A 21,200-nucleotide genomic window follows, 5' to 3' on the forward strand; every position below is an offset into this window, starting at 1 on the left:
ATTTGTGACCTTCTTCGCTGGTTTCCAACAAGCAAAGTCAATGGGGAAGCTGGGAGGTCACAGATGGTGACCATGTGATGTCCTTGCTTAACAACCCATGGTGACTTGATTAACAATGGCAATCATCGCACACTCCCTTGCATAGTTCCCCGAGCCTTGCTGCACCTCCAGATCTTTCTTCTCTCCCTCAAAGCCCACCTCTATATTCTCTGTAACAATTCTTTCATCTCTCCAAACTGTTTCCTTCACTTGGATAAGTGATTATTTAATGTGTTTATGTAAAAAAAATAATAAACTAAGTAAACTACCAGAATCTAACTTACCTGGGCACATGGGACAGCAACTTCCCTCCACATTAATTGGTTCCACGCAAGGAAGAGGTGGGCAACTAACTGTGGAACAAAGGGTCTGACCCTGCAAGCAGTAGCAATGTGTGCAGCTATCAATGTCCCAACGTTCTTCATCTGCGTAGGTTTTTCCATTAAAATGACATACTGCCCTCTTTGTTGCCGTGTCTTCTATTGAAAGAACATGCCATAAAAATGCAATTTCAGAATAACTGGAAGAGAAATCCTGGGATTATATTTCAGGTCTTAAACTGATTTTCATTTGTTTTTAACTTCCCCAATTGGAATGTTGTCCTTTCCTGCAAACACCTGCTTAATCATAATGAAATAGGAAGCAGTAGCACTGAAGTTATATTAATAAAGGAAAAAGAGGATCAAGCATTAAGAATAATCTTCTATCATGCTCAACTTTTAAAGTTTTTGAAACATTATATTCAATTATTATGCTTCCATTAATAGATCATGTACACCTATTACTTTATTTAGTTCATACATTTTTGGGTTTATGTCTAACCACAATCTTTCTAACTCTTGATAAAATGAATTCCTAGTTGAAGGGCCTTGGGAGTTGCACTGGAGATGAAATTCTGAAATGTGTCCCTTGGGAATTCACATTCATACATTAGTGGGGAAAATGCAATGGAGATGTGAGGTATTGCAATAAATGGGGACCTCACTTGGAGGTGGGGGTTGGGATGAGCTGGAAAGTGGCATTTAAAGGACTCTCTTCAACTTGTAAAATTATATCATGCAAAAATGTACAACTTTAACTATATTAAAAATAAACTTGTTTGGAATCTAGATCTTAACATTAGTTTTCTATTTCAAGAAGTCATTTGGGACACCTAGATTGTACTTCTGCTGACAAGTAGATGCAAGATGTGAACTTTGTATTCTGCCAGAATAAATGAGAACAAAATTTCCTATTTCATAGCTACTGATGGAAATACAACCTTTTAAAAAATTTTCAGATGCCTAAACTCTTAAAACATTTTGTTATTTCAGTTTTTCTAGGAAAAAGCAATAAGGTTTTGTCAGAAAGTTAGAAAAGGACGAACCCAGGTAAGTATGTGTGTGCGTGTGTGTGTATGTATACAAGCACACATACCTCACATACACAATGTATAATCAAAGAAAAACCCACTTGAATATGGAAGAAAATGTTATCACTGAAGAATTTACATGTTAGCTAATACTTAACATGAGAAGCTTAAAAAAGTGCTTCCCAGCAGCATCTGCAACAAAGTATGTTGATATCTTAATCTAACTGCTGTGATTATATACTTCTGTCCCAATGTGTGACAAACATATGTAAGTCACAGTATTTGCATGATGTCATCACAGCACACGTCTCGTCATTTGCCCCCTCCTTCTCCCCCACTCCACGTTCATGGTTGTTATGGATACAATCCTTGCAAAAAAGCAGAAATAAGCATATGCAAGGAATGATTTCAGATATAATGCAATAAATACAAAACACAGAATCATATAGCTTCAGACCATATTCAAACTGAAGTTAACTATGATTCTAGCTGTAGGCTTTGCAGAAATCCACAGCAGTATCATCCTGTCCTCCCCTTTTTGCTAACAGCCGCCAGTGAAACAAAACATGCAATCACTCTGCTTCCAAAAACCTGTAAGGCATGACTGAAAAATAAGCAATGTACTATCACATAACGATTTTGCAGTCAAGGTATTATATGAGACAGGGGAGAAGACAGGTTGTAAGAGTGCTCCTTCTTTCCTTCCTTTCTCTGGCCTTCTTGCAATCTGAGCTCCACTATATGAGTGGAAAAAGTTACTTGTGCCTAATACAAATTATGGCTAGATCTATTTTTGCTACGATCTATTCAATATTTAATTCTAACAATACCATATTAATATTAAGCAACATTACCTATGACTTTTGCTTGTGCTGAGACTTAGCCACATAGAACTAGCAGTTAGGGTATAATTAATGATTATACTATAGTTCCCAATATACGTACTAAAAGGTATTACAGATAAACCAGAAAATACAATTAAGGCCTAAATTGACAGAGTTTCATAACATTCAGTAAGATGGGGGAAAAAAGCTCTTCTATCACACCCCTCTCTCTCCCTTCCAGTGCTTACCTATACAGTAAGGACAACACTGCCCTTTCCTCAAAACGGGTCTCTCACAGGATACTGGCGGGCAAGACTCAGAGTAGCAGCTGATTCTACCATCCAGGCAAATGCAGCTGGTGCAAACATTGGGTTTCCATGACTCAGCAGTTAAGAAGATATCACCATCATCATTTCTGCAGTAACTGGGCATGCTCTTATTGGTTGACAAGGAAGGCTGAACAGGCTCATCTAGAAGAATAAACATGCAGCATAGGAATGATAGGAAATGGCAGGGAAATGCTTTTCATTTTAAATACACATGTTGATGCAGACATTCTGAAGAGGAATTGGAATTGCTTTCCACTATAGAATTGGAACTCCTGATTGTGCAAGGCTGTTGATCACATGGAATGCTATTAACAGGTCAGAGGTGGAGCTCTGTCTTCAACTCCCTGCCATGCTGAGGATTCTGTAATTCCTGAATTGGCCTATTCTTCATGAAAGAACTGAGAAACTGTAAGCAACATAACTCGGCAGCCACCAGCATCCTTCAGAATATAATTTTTTCATTAAAGCCTTCTCCTGAATGGTCCTTTCCCCAGAACAAGTGTGGATCAAGGGTTTCCTGGATTTTGATAAATCATACTCGGAAAAGGCAGCCCAGCACCAAGAGAAAATAGATATGAAGGAGCAATATTTTATTTATTTATGCCCAGCCCTCAGAAAATAATGCTTCAGTTTTTCCCCCCCTGAATGCAGAAGGAATGGAAAGGGGCTAAACTACACTTTTGGTTTGCTTTAATAACAGCTGTGAGCTTCATCTCATTGTTCGCAAGGAAAGAGAAGAAAAAAGCAGGTGTAGCCCCTATGATTTTGGCCCTCCCTACTTTTTTGATCTTGCCTTCCTGCAGGCTCATACACCTCAAGGCAGGAGATAACAAGCAGCCACATCTGCATGTTAACTCCCAGTTCACTTTTATGAATAGATACACACCCGTTTTGTAATAACACCGCTTAGAAGAAAAAGGTGGGTTGACACCTACGTATTACCAGAACAGGAGAGAATAGCTTGCATCACTGAGCAATGACAGCTTCTTTTAACTAGAATTGCTTCAGATTTACTGTTTTGTGAATTTAACAAGAAATCATTGCCATTGCAAGGAGGCTGATGAGCTGCTTTTGTATTTGTTTAAAGCCTATGTGTGGAAGGAAGGACTCAAGGCTGCTGCTGTTAGTTTTTCTTCCTATTGGTCTTGTGTCCCCTAAGACTTTAAGAATAAAGGACCACACCTGAACTGCAGCAAGATAAAGGAGAACCGCTGCTACATAGGGTGTGGGTAGTACTGGTGAGAGAGAAAGGAAATTGAGTCGGAGAGCTGCAGCAGCAGCCAGCTGTGTGTGTGGGGGAAGGAGGTGAAACTGACCGTCAACAGTTTGGTGGAGTGAGCAACGAGACTGAAGTTATCACAACTGAGTAAGGAGTACCAATCAAAGCAAGTAGTAAGGAGCAGCAGAGCTTGACAGCCTCCCAAACCTCCAGACCAGCTACAGACAGCCAGCAACAAGTTACGGTTTCCCTCCCTCCCGCAAACTGTTAAGCAGCAGCTCAGAAGAAGGGAGAAACCACCAGGCTGTTCCAGCCTTCAGCAGAACCTACTGAAGTGGAAGTCTGGAGGAAAATATAGTGCTGAGTGTAAGTTAAAAGAACATTAAACCCTGGGTAAAAGGGACAGAATTCCCAGTCCTGAAAGGGGAGGGCTAGGGAAAGAATTGCGTTATTACTGCCTTTATGGCTAGAAAAGATGGGCAGTTAAGGACACAGGGTAAAAATGGAAACTTACCACCTTGTTAAGTACTGTCACTTATAAATACATCATTAGGTTGTATATATTAGATTTAACATATTAGGAATGGGTATTTTGTATAATAATCCTACCATGTTTAAATACCAAAGGAAAAACATTCAGTCTTCTGGTCTGTGGTTTGTAACCCTGGGTTAATTGTAACCCTGTCACACTGTGACAAGTTACAGGAAAGAGGAGAATAAAGATATGTGGAAGTTTTTACCTCTTTTTGAAGTCTCTACAATATAGTCTACTCCAGCATTTTTCATACTTGGCAACTTTAAGATGTGTGGACTTCAACTCCCAGAAATCCCCAGGCAGGGAATTCTGGGAGTTGAAGTCCACACATCTTAAAGTTGCCAAGTTTGAAAAATGCTGGTCTACTCTATTGCGGTTTCATTATTTAGTATTCCATTTAGTTCTATATAGTTTGGGACACATGTTAATTTATTAGAGTCTAGTTGAGACTTTGATAAATGAAATATTTCTACTAACTTCAATGAAACTACCTTTTAAAACTAATTCTTAATTCTTATGTAAGAAAAGGCAGCTCTTAAGAATTGTTGGAAACACACTATTATTTTATTATTAGATTTTTAAATCTCACCTTTTATGTATTTTGGCCAATTCAAGGCAGTGAACATACCTAATACTCCTGCCTCTTATTTTCCCCACAACAACCACCCTATGAGGTGAGTTGGGCTAAGAGAGTGTGACTGGCCCAAAGTCACTCAGCCAGCTTTCATTTCACTAAAGGAGGCCTAGAACTTGCAGTCATCTGGTTTCTAGGCTAGCACCTTAACCACTAACTAAACTGGCTCTCAATTTAGAACAGGAAAGTGATTTTGAATTATTTTCATGCTTCTCTGCCCCTAAAATATCTTCTGAAGTGACCTTCTCCTGGGATTTCTGATCTATATGGGAATACTGTGGGAATGAAATACTGGACTAGTTAGTTCTTATGTTTTTAATTGCAGCTCTGCAGAAGAAAATATATCTAGGGAAGGGCTAAAATATGTAATGGAGAAATTGCAGAGAAAGGAAAGGTTAAGCACATTGCTTCTGTTTTCTACTCAAAACATTCTCCCAACAAATTGGTTTTTCACTAGGAAAAACAGTAATCAGACTTCTGCTACTTACTTGTATTTAAGTTGTACCAGAATATAGATCATATATTGAACTGAACTCCTGTTATTCTTGGTCAACATAGGGGACAGGGGAAATAAGTCACTTTGGTATTTTTTTTTAATGATGAAAAAGCCATTTATATTTTAAAAATAAATAAAATGGATTAACAATGCAATAGAAAACTGGCTTTTAGTTCTCTTACAACCAGGTGAGATTAGCAGTGTAACTTCTAATTAGGATAAGCAATGTTTGGGCAGACAACTTCATCAACGAACACCTCTATTACAGAAATGCCCCTGGTGAAGGAAGGAAATCCAGGGAAAATGATGGGAGAAGTTAGGGCCCTGGGATGACCTGATAGACAGGAGAAAGAATGATGGTGGAATCTCTCTGTGGGGGTTGTGTGTATCTGTGAGAGAGACAGAAAGAATGTGTGTGTGGGTGTACTAATCCCAAAAGTGAAAAATATATGATTGAGATTAATAGGTATTATATAGTGGAACCATGGGATTAGAGCTACAAAGTTTGAGTGGATCTTATGTAAGAGACAAGTTTAAGTTCAGAAGAGCGGGCTTATATTTGGAAACTCAATTCTGCCTTCTCTTCAGTTACATTAGTGCCCAAGAGCAACATGCTGGAGAAATATAATTCAAGATCGTATTTTGGAATAGAATTCTACACAGGAGCAATGAAGGACTTCATCATGTGGTTGCTGGACTCTGGGTATTTTTAAAGATGGCTTTCTTCAAATACTATTGATTATACTTATTCTTGAGATCTAATGATATAGGGCAAGTTAATAAATATGCTGAAATATATTAGATGAAGCTAACCTGGGCACTGGGGACAACATGAGTCCTGAGTACGTGTGGGATTTCGACAAAGTAGTGGGGGACAGACTTCAGTTTCACATAAGACTCTTGCATTATGACATGTACACTGTGTACAAGAATCAATGTTCCATGTATCTCCTTCCACAAAATACTCTCCTCCTGGAACGTAACAGATGGTTGGACCACTGATTTCCGGCTTCTGCACAATGGATTCATCTGTGAAAAATAGAACCCACCCCCAAGCAATAGAAAATTACATTGGTTTTCCATTTAAAAGTATAGATTCAATTGACAGTAATGGTTTCAAAGACTAATGCAAATGACTATATTTATAGACAAACACATTTTAAAACATCTTAGGTCCCACCTAACCAACAAATAGGGTTAATATAATGCTATGAAAGTAAGTAAAGGTAAAGGTTTCCCTTGACGTAAAGTCCAGTCGAATCCGACTCTAGGGGGCGGTGCTCATCTCCGTTTCTAAGCCATGGAGCCGGCGTTGTCATAGACACTTCCGGGTCATGTGGCCAGCATGACGACTCGGAACGCCGTTACCTTCCCGCCGAAGCGGTACCTATTGATCTACTCACATTTGCATGTTTTCGAACTGAAAGTAAAGGCAGGCTTTATTTTCAGGACTGCCCACTGAATGCCGTAAAAACATATAAAGCGACAGCAAGGTATTTGGCGATGGGGCAAAGACCAGTTCAGAAATTTCAAATAGAGATACAATTTTATAAACTGACTACTTGTGAGTATATTGTGGTCTCTCTGTGACCCATACAAGGTATGGAACTTCTCTTCCTTGCATTATATCAGTCATTTTGCAAGTTCACGTTATTTTATCATCTAATTATTCAGTGCTGATGGCTTTGTGGATGCTTTATCCAAATTAGTGATTGGAGCATTCATTAATTCATTTACTTGAATTTATTAGCTGTCCAATTCTAAAATGCCAGTTACTTGTTTCCAGTCAAGGCTTTAGCATGAACAATGAAAAAAGTCAAATGGCTCATCGCAGACCAGATTCACATTTTCAGTAGTGTGAGCTGGAATGCAGCTATATCTCTTTCCTTCTCTCCCACTTAATAAATAAAAAGTTCAACTTCAGAATACCTGCTGTCTACCTAGAAGATACTAAGTTGGGGGGAAAAAACCAAACAAACAATTGGTTGCGCTGCAGCTGCAGAGGACATTGGAAGAAACAGATGACTCTGGATCCCTTTCTTTTGGGCTTCAGGCTTGGGTATGGGATCAAGATGGCATTGATCACACTTCTGGATGACCTCTGGCAGGAGCAGAATGGGGTTGTTGCATCCATCCTTGCTCTTCTTGACCTCTCAGCAGCTTTTGATACCATCGATCATGATATCCTTCTGGACTGGCTCCAGGAATTGGGGGTGGGTGGCACCATGTTGTGCTGGTTCTCCTCCTTCCTCTAGAGTCAGCTGCAGTTGGTATTGATGAGGGGGAAAGGTCCAGCCCATGGCCCCTACTCCATTGGGTGCCTTGGAGCTCAGCGCTTTCTCTTTTGTTTAACTTCTACATGAAGCTGCTGGGTGAGGTCATCCAACGGTTTGGGGTGAGGCATCACCAGTATGCTGATGATACCCAGCTTTCTATCTCCACCACAGGTTGTCTAACTGATGCTCTGCAGGTTCCGTCTCAGTGCCTGGAAGCTATGGGGGTCTGGATGGAGCATAAGAGGCTTCAGCTCAACTCTAGCAAGACCCAAGAGGCTCTGGGTTTTTGGACCACCTGGTTCCAGGGACCTTCCATTTTTGGTTATGGAGTTGCACTGCCTCAGACAGAACTGATGTGCAATCTGGGGTTCCTCCTGAACTTATGGCTCCTGCTTGAGGAGCAGGTGGCAGCTGTGGGTAGGAGGGCCTTTGCACAGCTATGATATGTGCATTAGGTGTGCCCATTCCTGGATGGGGAGGCCCTGCTCACAGTCACTCATGCCCTCGTGAGTTCCTGATTGAAGTATTGCAATGCATTCTACATGGTGTTGATCTTGAGTAGCATTTGGAAGCTTCTGCTGGTGTGGAATGCAGAGGTATGGGTAGTTAGGAGCACCTGTCATGGCGGTAGTCACCTTTAAAGGCCTTCATGGCTTGGGTTCAGGTTACTTATGAGACTCTCTCTCCCTGGTTGTTCTACCCATCCCATTTGGTTCAGCCTTGCGGCTAAGGAGGAAAGCCTATTCTACCACGGAATATCATTCCTCTGGAGATCAGATCGACTCTGACCCTGCAGGTCTTCTGTAAGACCTTGAAGACTTGGTTTTGTGCTCAAGCCTGGGGCCCTGGTTTGTGATGAAGCCCATTTCCTGGTTGTATTGATTGTATGTTTTTTTTTCCTCAGCTGCTATGTGGTTTTATTATTTTTAATATTCTTAGTCACTCAGAGTCAGGTATTTGAGATATAAATCCAATCAATCAATCCCTAGCAAACCAAAACTGGGTTCTTGCATGCTTGTAACTCCAAAGAGGGCAGCTAAAACTAGACATATAAATACATTTCATACACTTTCCACATACTTTTAATTTTTCTGAGTTGTCTAATGTGTGGATATAGGAAGGTAATGGAAACTACACAGTGATAAATACCTACTGAATTGTATATAAAAAATATGGATCAGTCACAAGGTTCAGTTTTTTTCCTGATTCACTTCAAACTGATTCTGAGCCTCCAGATCAACTCTAGGCTCAAATCTGATTAAAAAATCTGATCTTTGCCCTTTACCTTCACTTTACATAACTAGATGGAACAGCTCTAGGAACAGCTGCACTTTACTTGGCGCTGTTTTTTGGCAATCAAAACTGCCTAAACATTTAAGAATATTTAGCTCTTCTTGGACTTCCAAGATTGCATTCTCTTCATCCAATTAAATTACTATGATGTGTATAAGAACTAAAATATTTCTGCCTTTGAAAGCTAAAATTATTACATTTAGGATGCTTAAGATTAGTGCCAAGTGTTAATTTATAATGCCTATGCAATTATATGGAAGCACTGCAGGTTTCAACTGGTTTATCTAGCAAGTATCTCAAACATTTTCACTTATAAGTTCTTCCCTCGCAAAACAAAATAAGAGCCATACAGTTAAGAAGCAAGTTTTATCATTTATAAAATGGTACCTGGGCATGATGGACAACATTGTCCTGGGTGTATTGTCGGATTGCCACAGTTGGGTACAGAACAAGTGATCAAAGCACACATCTCCCGTCCATTATGACAATAACATTCACGGCAGCCATCATGCCAACTTTCTTCATTTTCATGACGGTGCCCATCTACTGACAAGCAAGTCCCTGCCTTAGCAGGTGGTATTATGGAAGCTGGTATCTCTACATGATAAAAAATACAGTGTTTTAGTATAACTGGTTTGAACAACTAATGATAATTCGTATTTATTAAATCAGTTTATCAATATAGTCAAACGTTGAACACTACCATGGATAGCAGAGATTTCTAATAAGAACAGCATACAAATGTGTAAAATCAAATTAAACAAGGCCTAGGCAGACACATGAAACCATGGAAAAATTAACAAAACCCCTGAGAGGGAAGGAAGAAAATGCCTCTCCCCACAATTCATAACAAGAGCAACTGGAAATTTTGGGAAGCAAAACAGCATCAATAACAATGAAATAATCTTTCAAATGATGAAACTCTTGAAGATAAACTTTTATTCAAAATATATAATGTAAATACTTTTATACAGGACTATAGCACTAAGGAATTATTAACATTAAGGAGTAGCATTAAGGAATTATAGCATTAAGGAATTATATTACAGATATTAATGTTTGATGTCAAAGAATGTAAAAAATACATTGGAAATAGTTGAACATACCAGCACATTTGCAGATATTACATCCTTGGTTATTTTTCTGGAAGCCCATTGGACAGATCTTCCCACATGAAACCTCTGGGCATTTCTTACAACGACAGATCTCACATCCATGTTTGTTCTTGCTAGATAATGAAGATTATTTATCTTATTTTTTTAGTAAATAATCACTACAATTTCTTTTCTGGAATTACTTGAAAAATAAATTTAATAATATTGATTAACCTAATCAAAACAAAAACCTAGGCCTTATGTTCAGTTCATGACTGGCTGCCAATGTCTACTTAACATCAAATTCAATAAATGTTCACTTATGGATAGTTCTTTGGTAGACAGAAAAATGTATTTCTGCAATATAAATAGAAACTTAAAAGAAGAAGGAACATACAATAACTCTGTTTATTAAATTGAACTTATTCTCTCCCAATGAAAAGCAACCCTAAGTAATATGTTTGCATGTTTGATCTGAATTATACTGAAGTAATGCAGTGGTAAGCAAGTGATGAACAGAAGAAAAGCATTTATTTTTTGAAAGCTGAATATGTAGTTCTTCACTACAAGTAATGAATATTCCCACTTTCAAATTAAAGTATAATGAGGAACTATTTTTTTTTTAAAAAACCCTTCAGATTTCCCTAAACCTACTCTTTATGTTCAAATTATCTTACATCTTTATACTGCCCTTCCAATATGAATTACAGCTACTTCATGAACAAGCGTAACATAAAAATGTAATATAACGCAACACCCCAATTTAAATACAGACTTTAAGGTAAGAGGATCAGACTAAAAAAAAGTGTACATTATTGAAAAGGCCTATAATTACAGACTATTAGAAGTTCAAACAGACTAAATCCCTCTCCCTCCAGGTTTCTTTTCTCCTGTGTCAGGTGATACTTTGAACATTTCTGAGCTCAACTGGTGTCACCAGTATACCCAACTGCCAACCTAAACTCCCCTATAAACATTCGCCTTTCTTCCAGGCTAAACAAAAGAAAGCCCATACGGAGAAATCAACTGCTGCACTTGGGGAATAATCATGCTGGAGAGTTCTTATACATGAATAGCAGCAGCAAATCCATGACATGCTGAAAGTTCTAGGTTCAATTCCTGCCTCTCCAGATGAGGGTTTAAAAAACTCCAGCCTAAAACATGGAAAGCTGTTGCCACTCAGGATTGAAAGTACTGAACAGACAGACCAATCATCTGAACTGACAGACTGGTTTACACAGAGTGCCTAGAGGTACTGTGGTTTGCTTGTTTTTGACTTGGTCTAAGTGTGAATCTACTCATGGTAGCTTAACATTATATGGGAACCAGACTTTTATGACTTTAACCAACTATAAAAACCCTGATTTATTGTTATATGTGAACAAATCAACAGCAGATAGCTTTCTAGACATTGCTTCCTTAGAGCTTAGTCATTTTAGTATTATCTCTTAAACTTAACTGCATAAATCTTGGAATCTCATTGAGGGCATATTTTTAAATTTTGTTTCCCTTTATAAATGCTGCACTTATTGTCTGTTGAGTCAGTTTTACAAAATATGAAGTTACTAGCTTATTTTGGGGTAGCTACTTTACATTTTGTCTGACCTTGGTATTATAGGGAATAATATTCTACTCATGTATCCAAGAAGTTTAAAGAAATGTTTATGAGGATTTTCTTGGATACCATCTCTTACTCAGTGCCTCTTTTGGAGCAAACAAATGAAAAGACAATAGAAATTATCAAGCCATGATTTTGCTGAAGGTATTTTTGATGCTTCTGGACCAAAGATTTGCGATACTGGTATTAATGAAGATTGTACTATGAACTTGATTCCTTATATGATCTCTACTGTACATCTTCCTCCCTTACCAGGTGGGATTGCCATCAGACTGAAAAGCACATCAACTCTCCAGTGTAATAAAAAAAGAGTCTGGACCCACTCTTTTTATCCTCTAATGATCTGTCTATCCTTCTGGGTAAAGATCACAGATGGGAGAGAATTAGAAATTCCTGGGATATCATATTCACATGTACATTTGTTGGCTGACTGATGGTTTAGCCATATTGGTGTTTAGATTGTCAGCATGTGTTATTTTGGGGAGAAAGTTCCTATTCTTACCAGTCTCTTCTGGGAGAATGGGAACTCTGTCCCAAAAGAAGAGTCAAGTTGCAAGCCAGTATTATCAGTGAAAAGGACAATCTAGAAGGTCCCTGAATGCTCTCCTAACTCTCCTGAGATGTCAAGTTTACATTAAAAACACCATGGTTAAAGAATGGTTAATGTTTAATAGCTTTAACAGATATTTGCTATTTTTAAACAATACACCCAATGTCCATAAGTTATAGAAAAATAAAAACAATGCTCTGCCTCAAAAGAATATATACCGAAGTAAACTTAATAACTAACCTACATGAGAAATGTATGACTGCATGCTAACTTTTTACTGTATATTTATTTAAACAACGTTTATTTATTTAAAGTAGTTTTACCTGTTTCTTTACCCAAAAAGGCTTCCATAGAGGCTTACAAAAATATTTAATATGGTAATATGGTTATGACAACTGGGAGAAACAGTATAGAAATAGTGGAATTACCATCACTAGACTATGGATAAGAGGGCTAAAGATGTCTCTACAGGGACAATGGAACATTCTCTATTTCTTCTTTCCCTCTGCTCTACAACTTGCTGGAGTGTCTGTTGAGTAGGGTCAGATAAGTGACTTTCCACAGTAAGTGGTGGCTTCTCTTCTCTTGCTATGGGTAGGAATTGCTGCTGTTGCATACTTTCAGTTTTTGTACTAAAACAGCAACCATTTCTCCACTTGGATAGTATGTAATGATCACAATGCAAAGTGATCTCATTCTTCAAATTATTTGAAGAATTTGTTTGTGAGGGGTTAGCTCTTTATAGATTTTCACTGGGAAACAGTAACTGAAAAAGGGATAAAGCCTAATGTTGCCCCTCCCCATCAGATATTCTATTTTTGAAAGTCAAGTCAACAGAAATGCAATCATGTATTTCTTGTTTCACCTACTTGCACATTCCTAAATGTGCTTACAAGCTAGCATCACTAGACACTGGATTTTTTTTTCTGAATGGGCTGTAAATTTCTGCATACTTCTCATGACTCCAATACTATCATAAGCTAGATCTGAAAATGAAAAAAAAAATCACTAATGATATACCAGAATTGATATTTCAGATGTGACTGGTAGATTTGTCTATTAAACTTGGGTCAGATTTATATTCAGGTACAAATCCCTCCAAATAAGGAATTGGTTTTATTATACTGTGTTGAAAGAAACCCTCTGGTTTTTATGTGCATTACAATGCATGTTTTAATTGATTTGAATTTGTTTTAATAAAATATTTGGGGGAGCTGTATGCTGCTCAGAGTCAGCTGTTTGGAGAGCCAATAAGCCTTGTAAATAAATTCCTCATTTGGATTTCTAGGACTCAGAAGAGTTTGGTGAACATGGCAACAACCACAAACTATAAGCAATTTATGCAGAATCCAAGATGGCGACTGGGAGCGGACGCTGATCGCGGCTCCTGGCGGGGGGAGGATTCGGGTCACTGAGAGCCCCGCGGGCCTTGTTACCAGCCCCTTCCCTCGTGGGGGGCTTGGGGAGGACAGACAGACCCTGTTGAAATTTTGGGTTCTCTGGCCTTGACGCCTGCAGTCGGCATTGGAGGCAGCGGGAGCCTCCCCCCCGGTGGAGCAGCAGAGTGCGGCGGAGCGGAGGAACGCGGCGGACCCTTGGGGCGGCTGTTCTCTGGCCTTGACGCCTGCAGCCGGATTGGAGGCAGTGGGAGCCCCCCTCCGGGTGGAGCAGCAGAGCGCAGCGCAGCGGAGGAACGCGGCGGACCTTTGGGGCGGCCGCTGACTCTGTGGAGCCTCCGTGGATGAGGGAGCCTCCCGTGGATTCGGGGAGACCTCTGCGGACCCGGGTGGACCCTGGATGCCTGGTTGGACTCGGAGGCCCTGGCGGATGCCTGATAGAATGTGGCAGTGTGTGCAAGATTCTGGAGAGAATGCGGCAGGCCCTGGGGCGGTTTCCCTTTGTGGGAAATCGTGGACACGGCTTCCTTGGGACAGCGGTGGACCCAGGTTGCCCGCAGGAGATCTTCGGTGGGCCTGGGTGGACCCTGCCCGACCCGAGAGACCCTGGAAGATCTGGGTGGCCTCCACAAGGTGGCAGAAGACTGGAGGCCTTGGAGGTGGCATCCCATGGTGTGGACCAGAGGACCGTGGGCCCCTGGGTGGACCTTGTGATCTCTGGCAGGACTCTGGTGGAACACTCATAGATATAAGTGGACTGGGGATTGTCGGGGTTCTCGGGCTCTGTGTCTGGGGGTCTGTGGAATGCCCGTTTGTTAGAAGCGGCAGAGTGGTTTGGTGGGCCCCTCAGAGTGAGTGTGGGCTTACCTCCGGGGGTGAGAGTACACGAAGGGAGCCCAAGATTGAATGGGGTGTGTAAGAGTACCCACCCCTGAGTGAGAGACAGGAGGTGGGTAGGAATGGGTGGGGTGCCACCCTGTGACCAGTGAGAGTGGTGGCAGGGTAGACACTGTGAGTGGATGGGGGGGTAGGGTCCAACAGCGCCGAGAGCAGGAGCTGGTGCGCTGGAGGGCCTGCCTCCACCTGAGGTTGACTGAGGGTGGGAGGATGTGTGCATGGGGGAGGGGACCCTTGCATTATCCCAGGGTGGCTGGTGGTTCGGGAGTGGAGGCAACTGGGCCTGGTGACTCTGGGGGTTGTAGGGAGGGTTTTACTATTGAGGTGGTGACGGGCCGGGGATGTTACGACGGGAACTGGAGGGCAGGCCATTTCCGGGGAAGATGCTCCCGGTGTCTGTTACTGGTAGCGTGTTCCAGCCCTCCAGGTTCATACCCAGGTCCTGGTCAGCAGATCCCTGAGGGCCCTGGTCTCCGGCTACTGCTTCTGAACGCCAGGTCAGTCAACAACAAAGCCCCCCTTATAAGTCACTTGATCACAGAGGAGGGGGCAGACCTGGCGTGTATCACCGAGACCTGGCTGGGTCAGGAAGGGGGGGTAGCCCTTTCAGAAATGTGCCCGGCCGGGTTTCAGATGTGGCACCAGCCGCGACACCGGGGCAGGGGAGGTGGGGTGGCAGTTGTCATCCGAGAATCTCTAGTAGCCTTCAGGGGCACCGCTCCACAGGTAGCCGGTTGTGAGACCCTGTTTCTCAAGTTGGGCACCCGAGAACAGTTGGGTGTGTTGCTGCTGTACCAGTCTCCCTGCTGCGTGGCAACCTCCCTGCCTGAGCTGCTTGAGGCCATCTCAGGGTTGGTGGTGGAGTTCCCCAGGCTTATGGTCTTGGGGGACTTCAACCTACCTTCTCTGGGGCGTGCCTCGGATGCGGCTCAGGAGTTCATGGCTACCATGGCAGCCATGGGCCTGTCTCAGATCATTCGGGACCCAACTCGAGACAGTGGCCTCACTCCGGACTTGGTTTTCTTGTCGGAGCAGTGGCAATGTGATCTGAGGGGAGAGGTAGATCTGTCCCCATTGTCATGGTCAGACCACGCCCTGGTGGCCCTGAGGTTCTTGCGCTGCCCCCCTCCGCAGGGAGGCAGGACCCATTCAATTGGTCCACCCCCGGCGACTGATGGACCCAGTGAGGTTTCAGAAGGAGCTGGGGGTTATATCCGGGGATCTACTGCACGGTCCAGCGGAGGTCCCGGCCGCAACCTGGAATAGAGAAGTGGCCGGGGCCTTGGACAGGATCACGCCTGTGCGGCCTCTCTCGCCCACTCAAACCCGGCACTCCCCATGGTTTACGGAGGAACTGCGGGTTTTGAAGAGGGTGAAGAGACACCTAGAGCGCCGCTGGAGGAAGACAAAAACCGAACCCGACCAAACACAAGCTAGAGCCGCTATTAAGGCCTGCCATGTGGCGGTAAGAGCGGCGAATCGTCAATATTTCTCCGCTCTGATTGCATCCGCAGAATGCTGCCCAACGGCCCTGTTTAAAATTACGCGATCGTTATTAGGTAGGGGGGGCTCTGTCTCCCACCTACAGGGCCGTGCGGAGGAATTTGCTGAGCATCTGCAGGGTAAAATCGCTCAGATTCGGTCCAAGTTGGACTCTAAGCGTGAGGCAGAGTCTGGGGAGATACTGAGGGAACGTACTTACCCGGTTATCTGGGAACAGTTTGATCCTGTTGGGCCTGAGGAAGTGGACAGGATCCTCCAGATTGTAAATGCCACCACGTGTCATCTAGACCCATGCCCTTCCTGGCTTGTGAAAGCAGCCCGGGAGGTGACATGTGGTTGGGTCCAGGTGATGGTTAATGCATCTTTGAGGGAGGGAGTGGTTCTGGTTGCCTTTAAAGAGGCACTGGTACACCCCCTCCTCAAAAAGCCATCGCTGGACCCTACTGTCCTGGACAACTTTCGTCCAGTCTCCCACCTCCCCTTTTTGGGGAAGGTGGTTGAGAAAGTGATGGCGTTACAACTTCAGAGGATTCTGGATGAAATGGATTATCTAGACCCCTTTCAGTCAGGTTTCAGGCCAGGTTATGGGACAGAGACTGCATTGGTCGCGCTTATGGATGATCTCTGGTGGGAGCAGGATGGAAGCAGTGCATCCATCTCGCTCTCCTTGATCTCTCAGCGGCTTTTGATACCATCGACCATGGTATTCTTCTGGGACGACTCAGGGAGTTAGGGGTGGGTGGCGTGGTTCTGCGCTGGTTCACCTCCTTCCTCCAGGGCTGGTCCCAGTCGGTGGTGATAGGAGATGAGAGATCCAACCCTCGACCCCTGCTTTGTGGGGTGCCACAGGGTTCGGTTCTCTCCCCTCTTCTATTTAACATCTACATGAAACCGCTGGGTGAGGTCATCCATCACCACGGGATGAGGTACCATCAGTATGCTGATGATACTCAGATATATATCTCCATCCCGGGTGAAGTAAGTGATGTGGTCAATGCCCTTTCTCAGTGCCTGGGGGCTGTGGGGGCCTGGATGGGGAGCAACAGGCTTCAGCTGAACCCTGGTAAGACGGAGTGGCTGTGGATCGATGGCTCCTTGGTATCCGGGAAGTTGTCATCTTTAGTTCTGGATGGGGTTGCACTGCCCCATTCAGAACCCGTGTGTAACTTGGGGGTCCTCCTGGACTCACGACTCCTGCTCGAAGAGCAGGTGGCAGTCGTGACTAGGAGGGCCTTTGCACAACTTCAGGTTGTGCCCCAGTTACGCCCTTTCCTGGATCGAGATGCCCTCTGGACAGACACTCATGCCCTGGTCATCTCCCATATAGACTACTGCAATGCGCTCTACATGGGGCTACCCTTGAAGAGTATCCGGAAGCTTCAGTTGGTCCAAAATGTGGCTGCGTGAACAGTGATGAGTGCTCCGAGATCAGCACATGTAACACCTCTACTGCGTGAGCTGCATTGGGTTCCAGTTTGCTTCCGGGTCCAATTCAAGGTGTTGGTTATCACCTTTAAAGCCCTACATGGCATGGGGCCAGGCTACCTGAGGGACCGTCTCATCCCTATAACATCAACCTGTCACACCCGATCATGCAGAGAGGGCATGTTGCGGACCCCGGCTGTAAGAGAATTTCATCTGGCGGGATCCAGGAGGTGGGCCTTCTCTGCAGTGGGGCCCGCCCTGTGGAACATTCTACTCCCCAAGGTGACGCAGGCTCCTTCACTCCCGACCTTCCGGAGGGGCTTGAAGACCTGGTTTTGCCGCCTCGCCTGGGATGGGAAGGGCAATAGCTCTTCCTGGGGGTGGCTGGTGATGTAGAGTTCTCCCGACGGAATGGAAATCTCCCACTTGGATTTTATATTTATATTTTTATCATTTTAATATTGGTGATTTTATGATGTTAGGTTTTAAGGTGAGTTTTATTGTAAACCGCCCAGAGTCCCCCTTTTAGGGGGAGATGGGTGGTGATAGAAATGTGAATTAATAAATAAATAAATTTAAGTAATATGCATCCTAAATGCAGTATTAGCCATTACTGTAATTATTATTATTACTAATACTATTGTAGTAGGAACTGATCTCAGGCATTATACAGAAATAATGTGATTTATATCTAGACTCCTACAATCTTGGTCTGGCTACAGTTCTGAATATTTCATTTTCTCTCCATCAGGAATTTTCTTCAGCCTTTATTCAAACTTTTAGCTACAACTGTTGCTTTATCCACTAGATGGGGCACCGGTACAGAATCTGATCCCATGAACAAGTATGTTCATGTTCAATCTCGTCTTGGTTGTCTGAACAGCATTTTCTTAGAGTAATAAGCAGTTAGTCTCCATAATTAATAAAACAGAGTAAGAAAGGGAGCCTTTATTTCTATATGGAACTGCTAGTTTACAAGTCTGATATCACCTTTAACATGGCTGATATTTTTCATTTCTGGAGGAATCATTGCCACCTCTCTTATTCTTCAGCTTGCCTAAATTGGGATGAATTATGGGACAGGACAATTGCCAAGACTCATCATGTCCCCTGACAGGTAGCTCTTCTTGCTTATCTCCACGGGACCAATAATTATGCCAAGAGCAACTACAACTGCATTGCTCAGATTTAGAAGCATTAGGCCAGAAAGCTCAAATAGTTGGTTCAATTGGTAGAAGAGCACTGGAAAGTATAACAAAGAACAGCTGGTTATGAAAATAAGAGAGCCTAGATTTCCGAGACCATGGGTTATGATTTCTAGAGGAAGGATTGCTATTTTGAGATAGACTGCATCCCACAAGGACTGGGAAGAATGTATTTGATTGAAAAATGTTAACATTGATCAGGGTGACTTTAAACTAAATATTGTGGGATCTGAAGAAAAAAAAATCCAGATGCAAGATCTTTAGATAAGAACTTTATGCATCATCAGAGGAAAGGATTATAGTGGAGGTCTGTTTTCTTACTATGAGGAAGGACATTGGCTCATGAAGTTGTTATTTATATATTAATACTCAACAAACTAGATGAACCTAAAGGCTTAATACAGGAAGGCAGATACAACAAAGACCTGGTGGACTGAATCTCACGACTGGCTTACAGCAACTGAAGACACAACTTGTTCCACGTTAACAGGAGCAATAGATAAAAAGAGGAGAGTCAACCTCTGTGATAAAATATTTATACCTGATCAGAAATTCAAAGAAATGAACTTGGTACCATTGTTAAAGAGTATACGGACAAAAACGAGGGAGAAGGAATAAAAGCAGTATGGTTGTGGATGTCTAATTTGGATGGAAAACCAGAATTGACTGGAGGTGACCTGAGATAATGGGAGGAGTAAGCGAGGAGCATGGGGTTCAGTGTTGCCTGGGGTTGACCTCCACAGGGAGGTCAAAGCAGTGAGACCAGAACTGTGGACAGCAGGTGATAAGTGTAGTAAATGGGTTTACATATGTGGTATCTAATGTGCATGTGTGTCTATATGTGTTTCAGACTCCAATTCCATCTTCTCTTAAGCTCACTAGTAAGAAAGCATTTTGTGAGGGCAACCATTGTGATTGCTAAAATTCCAAGTATGTTTTCTCTGAAAAAATCTGACCAACTCCCAGAAAAGGTGAGGTCTAGCTCATTCTTCAACTGATTCAGTGCTTTGTCATTTTAGGAAAAGGGCACAGTTCACTGATGCAATAAAGAGAAACACCACAGTGAACTCACAGGTAGTACTGGAGAATGTTTTAATAACTTCTGCTAGGGCATTGGGGAGTGGTAAAACTGGTATGTTACTCTAAAAGTGCTTAAGCAAAGAAGCTTAAGCCATGGAAAATCAAGGTCATACATTTGGATGGAGAAAGTGAGGAAATTGATATTCTGTCACACTCTTGTGTGAGCTATTTATGGAATACTGTACATGTAAGATTGCTATGTATGTTTATTAATGCTGCTGAAACTGTACCAATTTAATTATGTACTGAATAAATCAATGCAGTGATTGAAACACTGTACCTGTCTTTCTTTAAATGGTGGGTGCAGTTTAATACATGGAAAATTTATGCAGGATAACATTTCTAATCTCATATCTAAAATTTACCGGAGTGTTTTGATACCTCAGTAGGGATCAGGACTTCTTACTGTCATAATTTGAACTCTTTCTAATTTTACATAGATTAAAGGCAGTTTCCAATACTATTGTAAAATTAAAATTTTCATAATAAAATAAATATTAAATTAAAATACTAGAGGACAGCATATCAACAATAGTTCAAGACTCAGATAGAAATAAATATAACAACCTAAAAGACAAGGCCTTCAGCAAGAGGCAGAAAGTCAGCAGAAAGCAGCAAAACTGATATTCCTAGAAAAATGTCTATAATTTTTGCAATGGTTTCAGAAAACACATTTCCCTTTCCTACTGCTAGATGTTCCTCAGCTACTGGGACAGAAAAAAAAATCCCTACAGAACTTAATTAAGGTTCTTATATGTCCTAATCTTAAATTAATTCATCCCAGGAAAAGACTAGAAACCAATGCTGTTGTTTTAATAAGATTATCACTTATGCTGGCCTCAGTATACACTATGGCTACTGTATTCTTGTCCACTCTTGAAAATCAGCCCTACATGAAAACCTTACAGGAATTAAATAAATAAATAATCAAACCTATCATAATCAATGTATATGTTACCATGGCTAGATCTGATCTTTCCAGGAACAGATGCTTAGACAGCTGAACAAACATAATCCTGGCCAATTTAGCATCCAGGAGCAAAGTCAGATCATGGTTGTGAGCCTGAATCTTCAAATGAAGTGCTGTAACACTGAAGACAAGCTGAGTTCTTATTTCCAGGTCAGCAATGCTACTGGAGAAGAACCCCTGCCTTGTCTGGATTAAATTTTAAATTTTCCAGCCTCCATTCAGACTATTAACATTCCCTTGACCCAGTCTCTTTGGACACAGATGGAAGATATACATAGTTGGACATTATCCATGTTTTAATATCTCATTCTAAAACCCCTTCTTTCAGTTATTTCAAGGAAGGTATCAAAGAGTTCAGTGAACAAGAATCTTGTGAAATACCACAGAATAATCAGTCAAAGTGCTGAAATTGTTCCCTTACTACCTTCTGATTAGCCCATGAAAACCCTTTTGCTGGTCATCTAT

General features: G+C 42.1%; 1 protein-coding gene across 3 annotated transcripts in view; it reads right to left on the reverse strand.

The window, feature by feature from the left end:
* Nucleotides 1-21,200, reverse strand: part of CRIM1 (cysteine rich transmembrane BMP regulator 1) — a 159,528-nt gene that overhangs the window by 9,285 nt on the left and 129,043 nt on the right. For all 3 annotated transcript variants that reach the window (XM_063305812.1, XM_063305821.1, XM_063305829.1), the window contains 5 exons: nucleotides 10,103-10,224; nucleotides 9,384-9,593; nucleotides 6,241-6,456; nucleotides 2,463-2,684; nucleotides 324-518 (listed from right to left, as the gene is read on the reverse strand). In XM_063305812.1, coding sequence (XP_063161882.1) covers nucleotides 324-518; nucleotides 2,463-2,684; nucleotides 6,241-6,456; nucleotides 9,384-9,593; nucleotides 10,103-10,224 — 965 coding nt within the window. The remainder of the gene's footprint in view (nucleotides 1-323; nucleotides 519-2,462; nucleotides 2,685-6,240; nucleotides 6,457-9,383; nucleotides 9,594-10,102; nucleotides 10,225-21,200) is intronic.

This window comes from Candoia aspera, chromosome 1 (genome assembly GCF_035149785.1).
Source record: "Candoia aspera isolate rCanAsp1 chromosome 1, rCanAsp1.hap2, whole genome shotgun sequence".
Classification (NCBI taxonomy): domain Eukaryota; kingdom Metazoa; phylum Chordata; class Lepidosauria; order Squamata; family Boidae; genus Candoia; species Candoia aspera.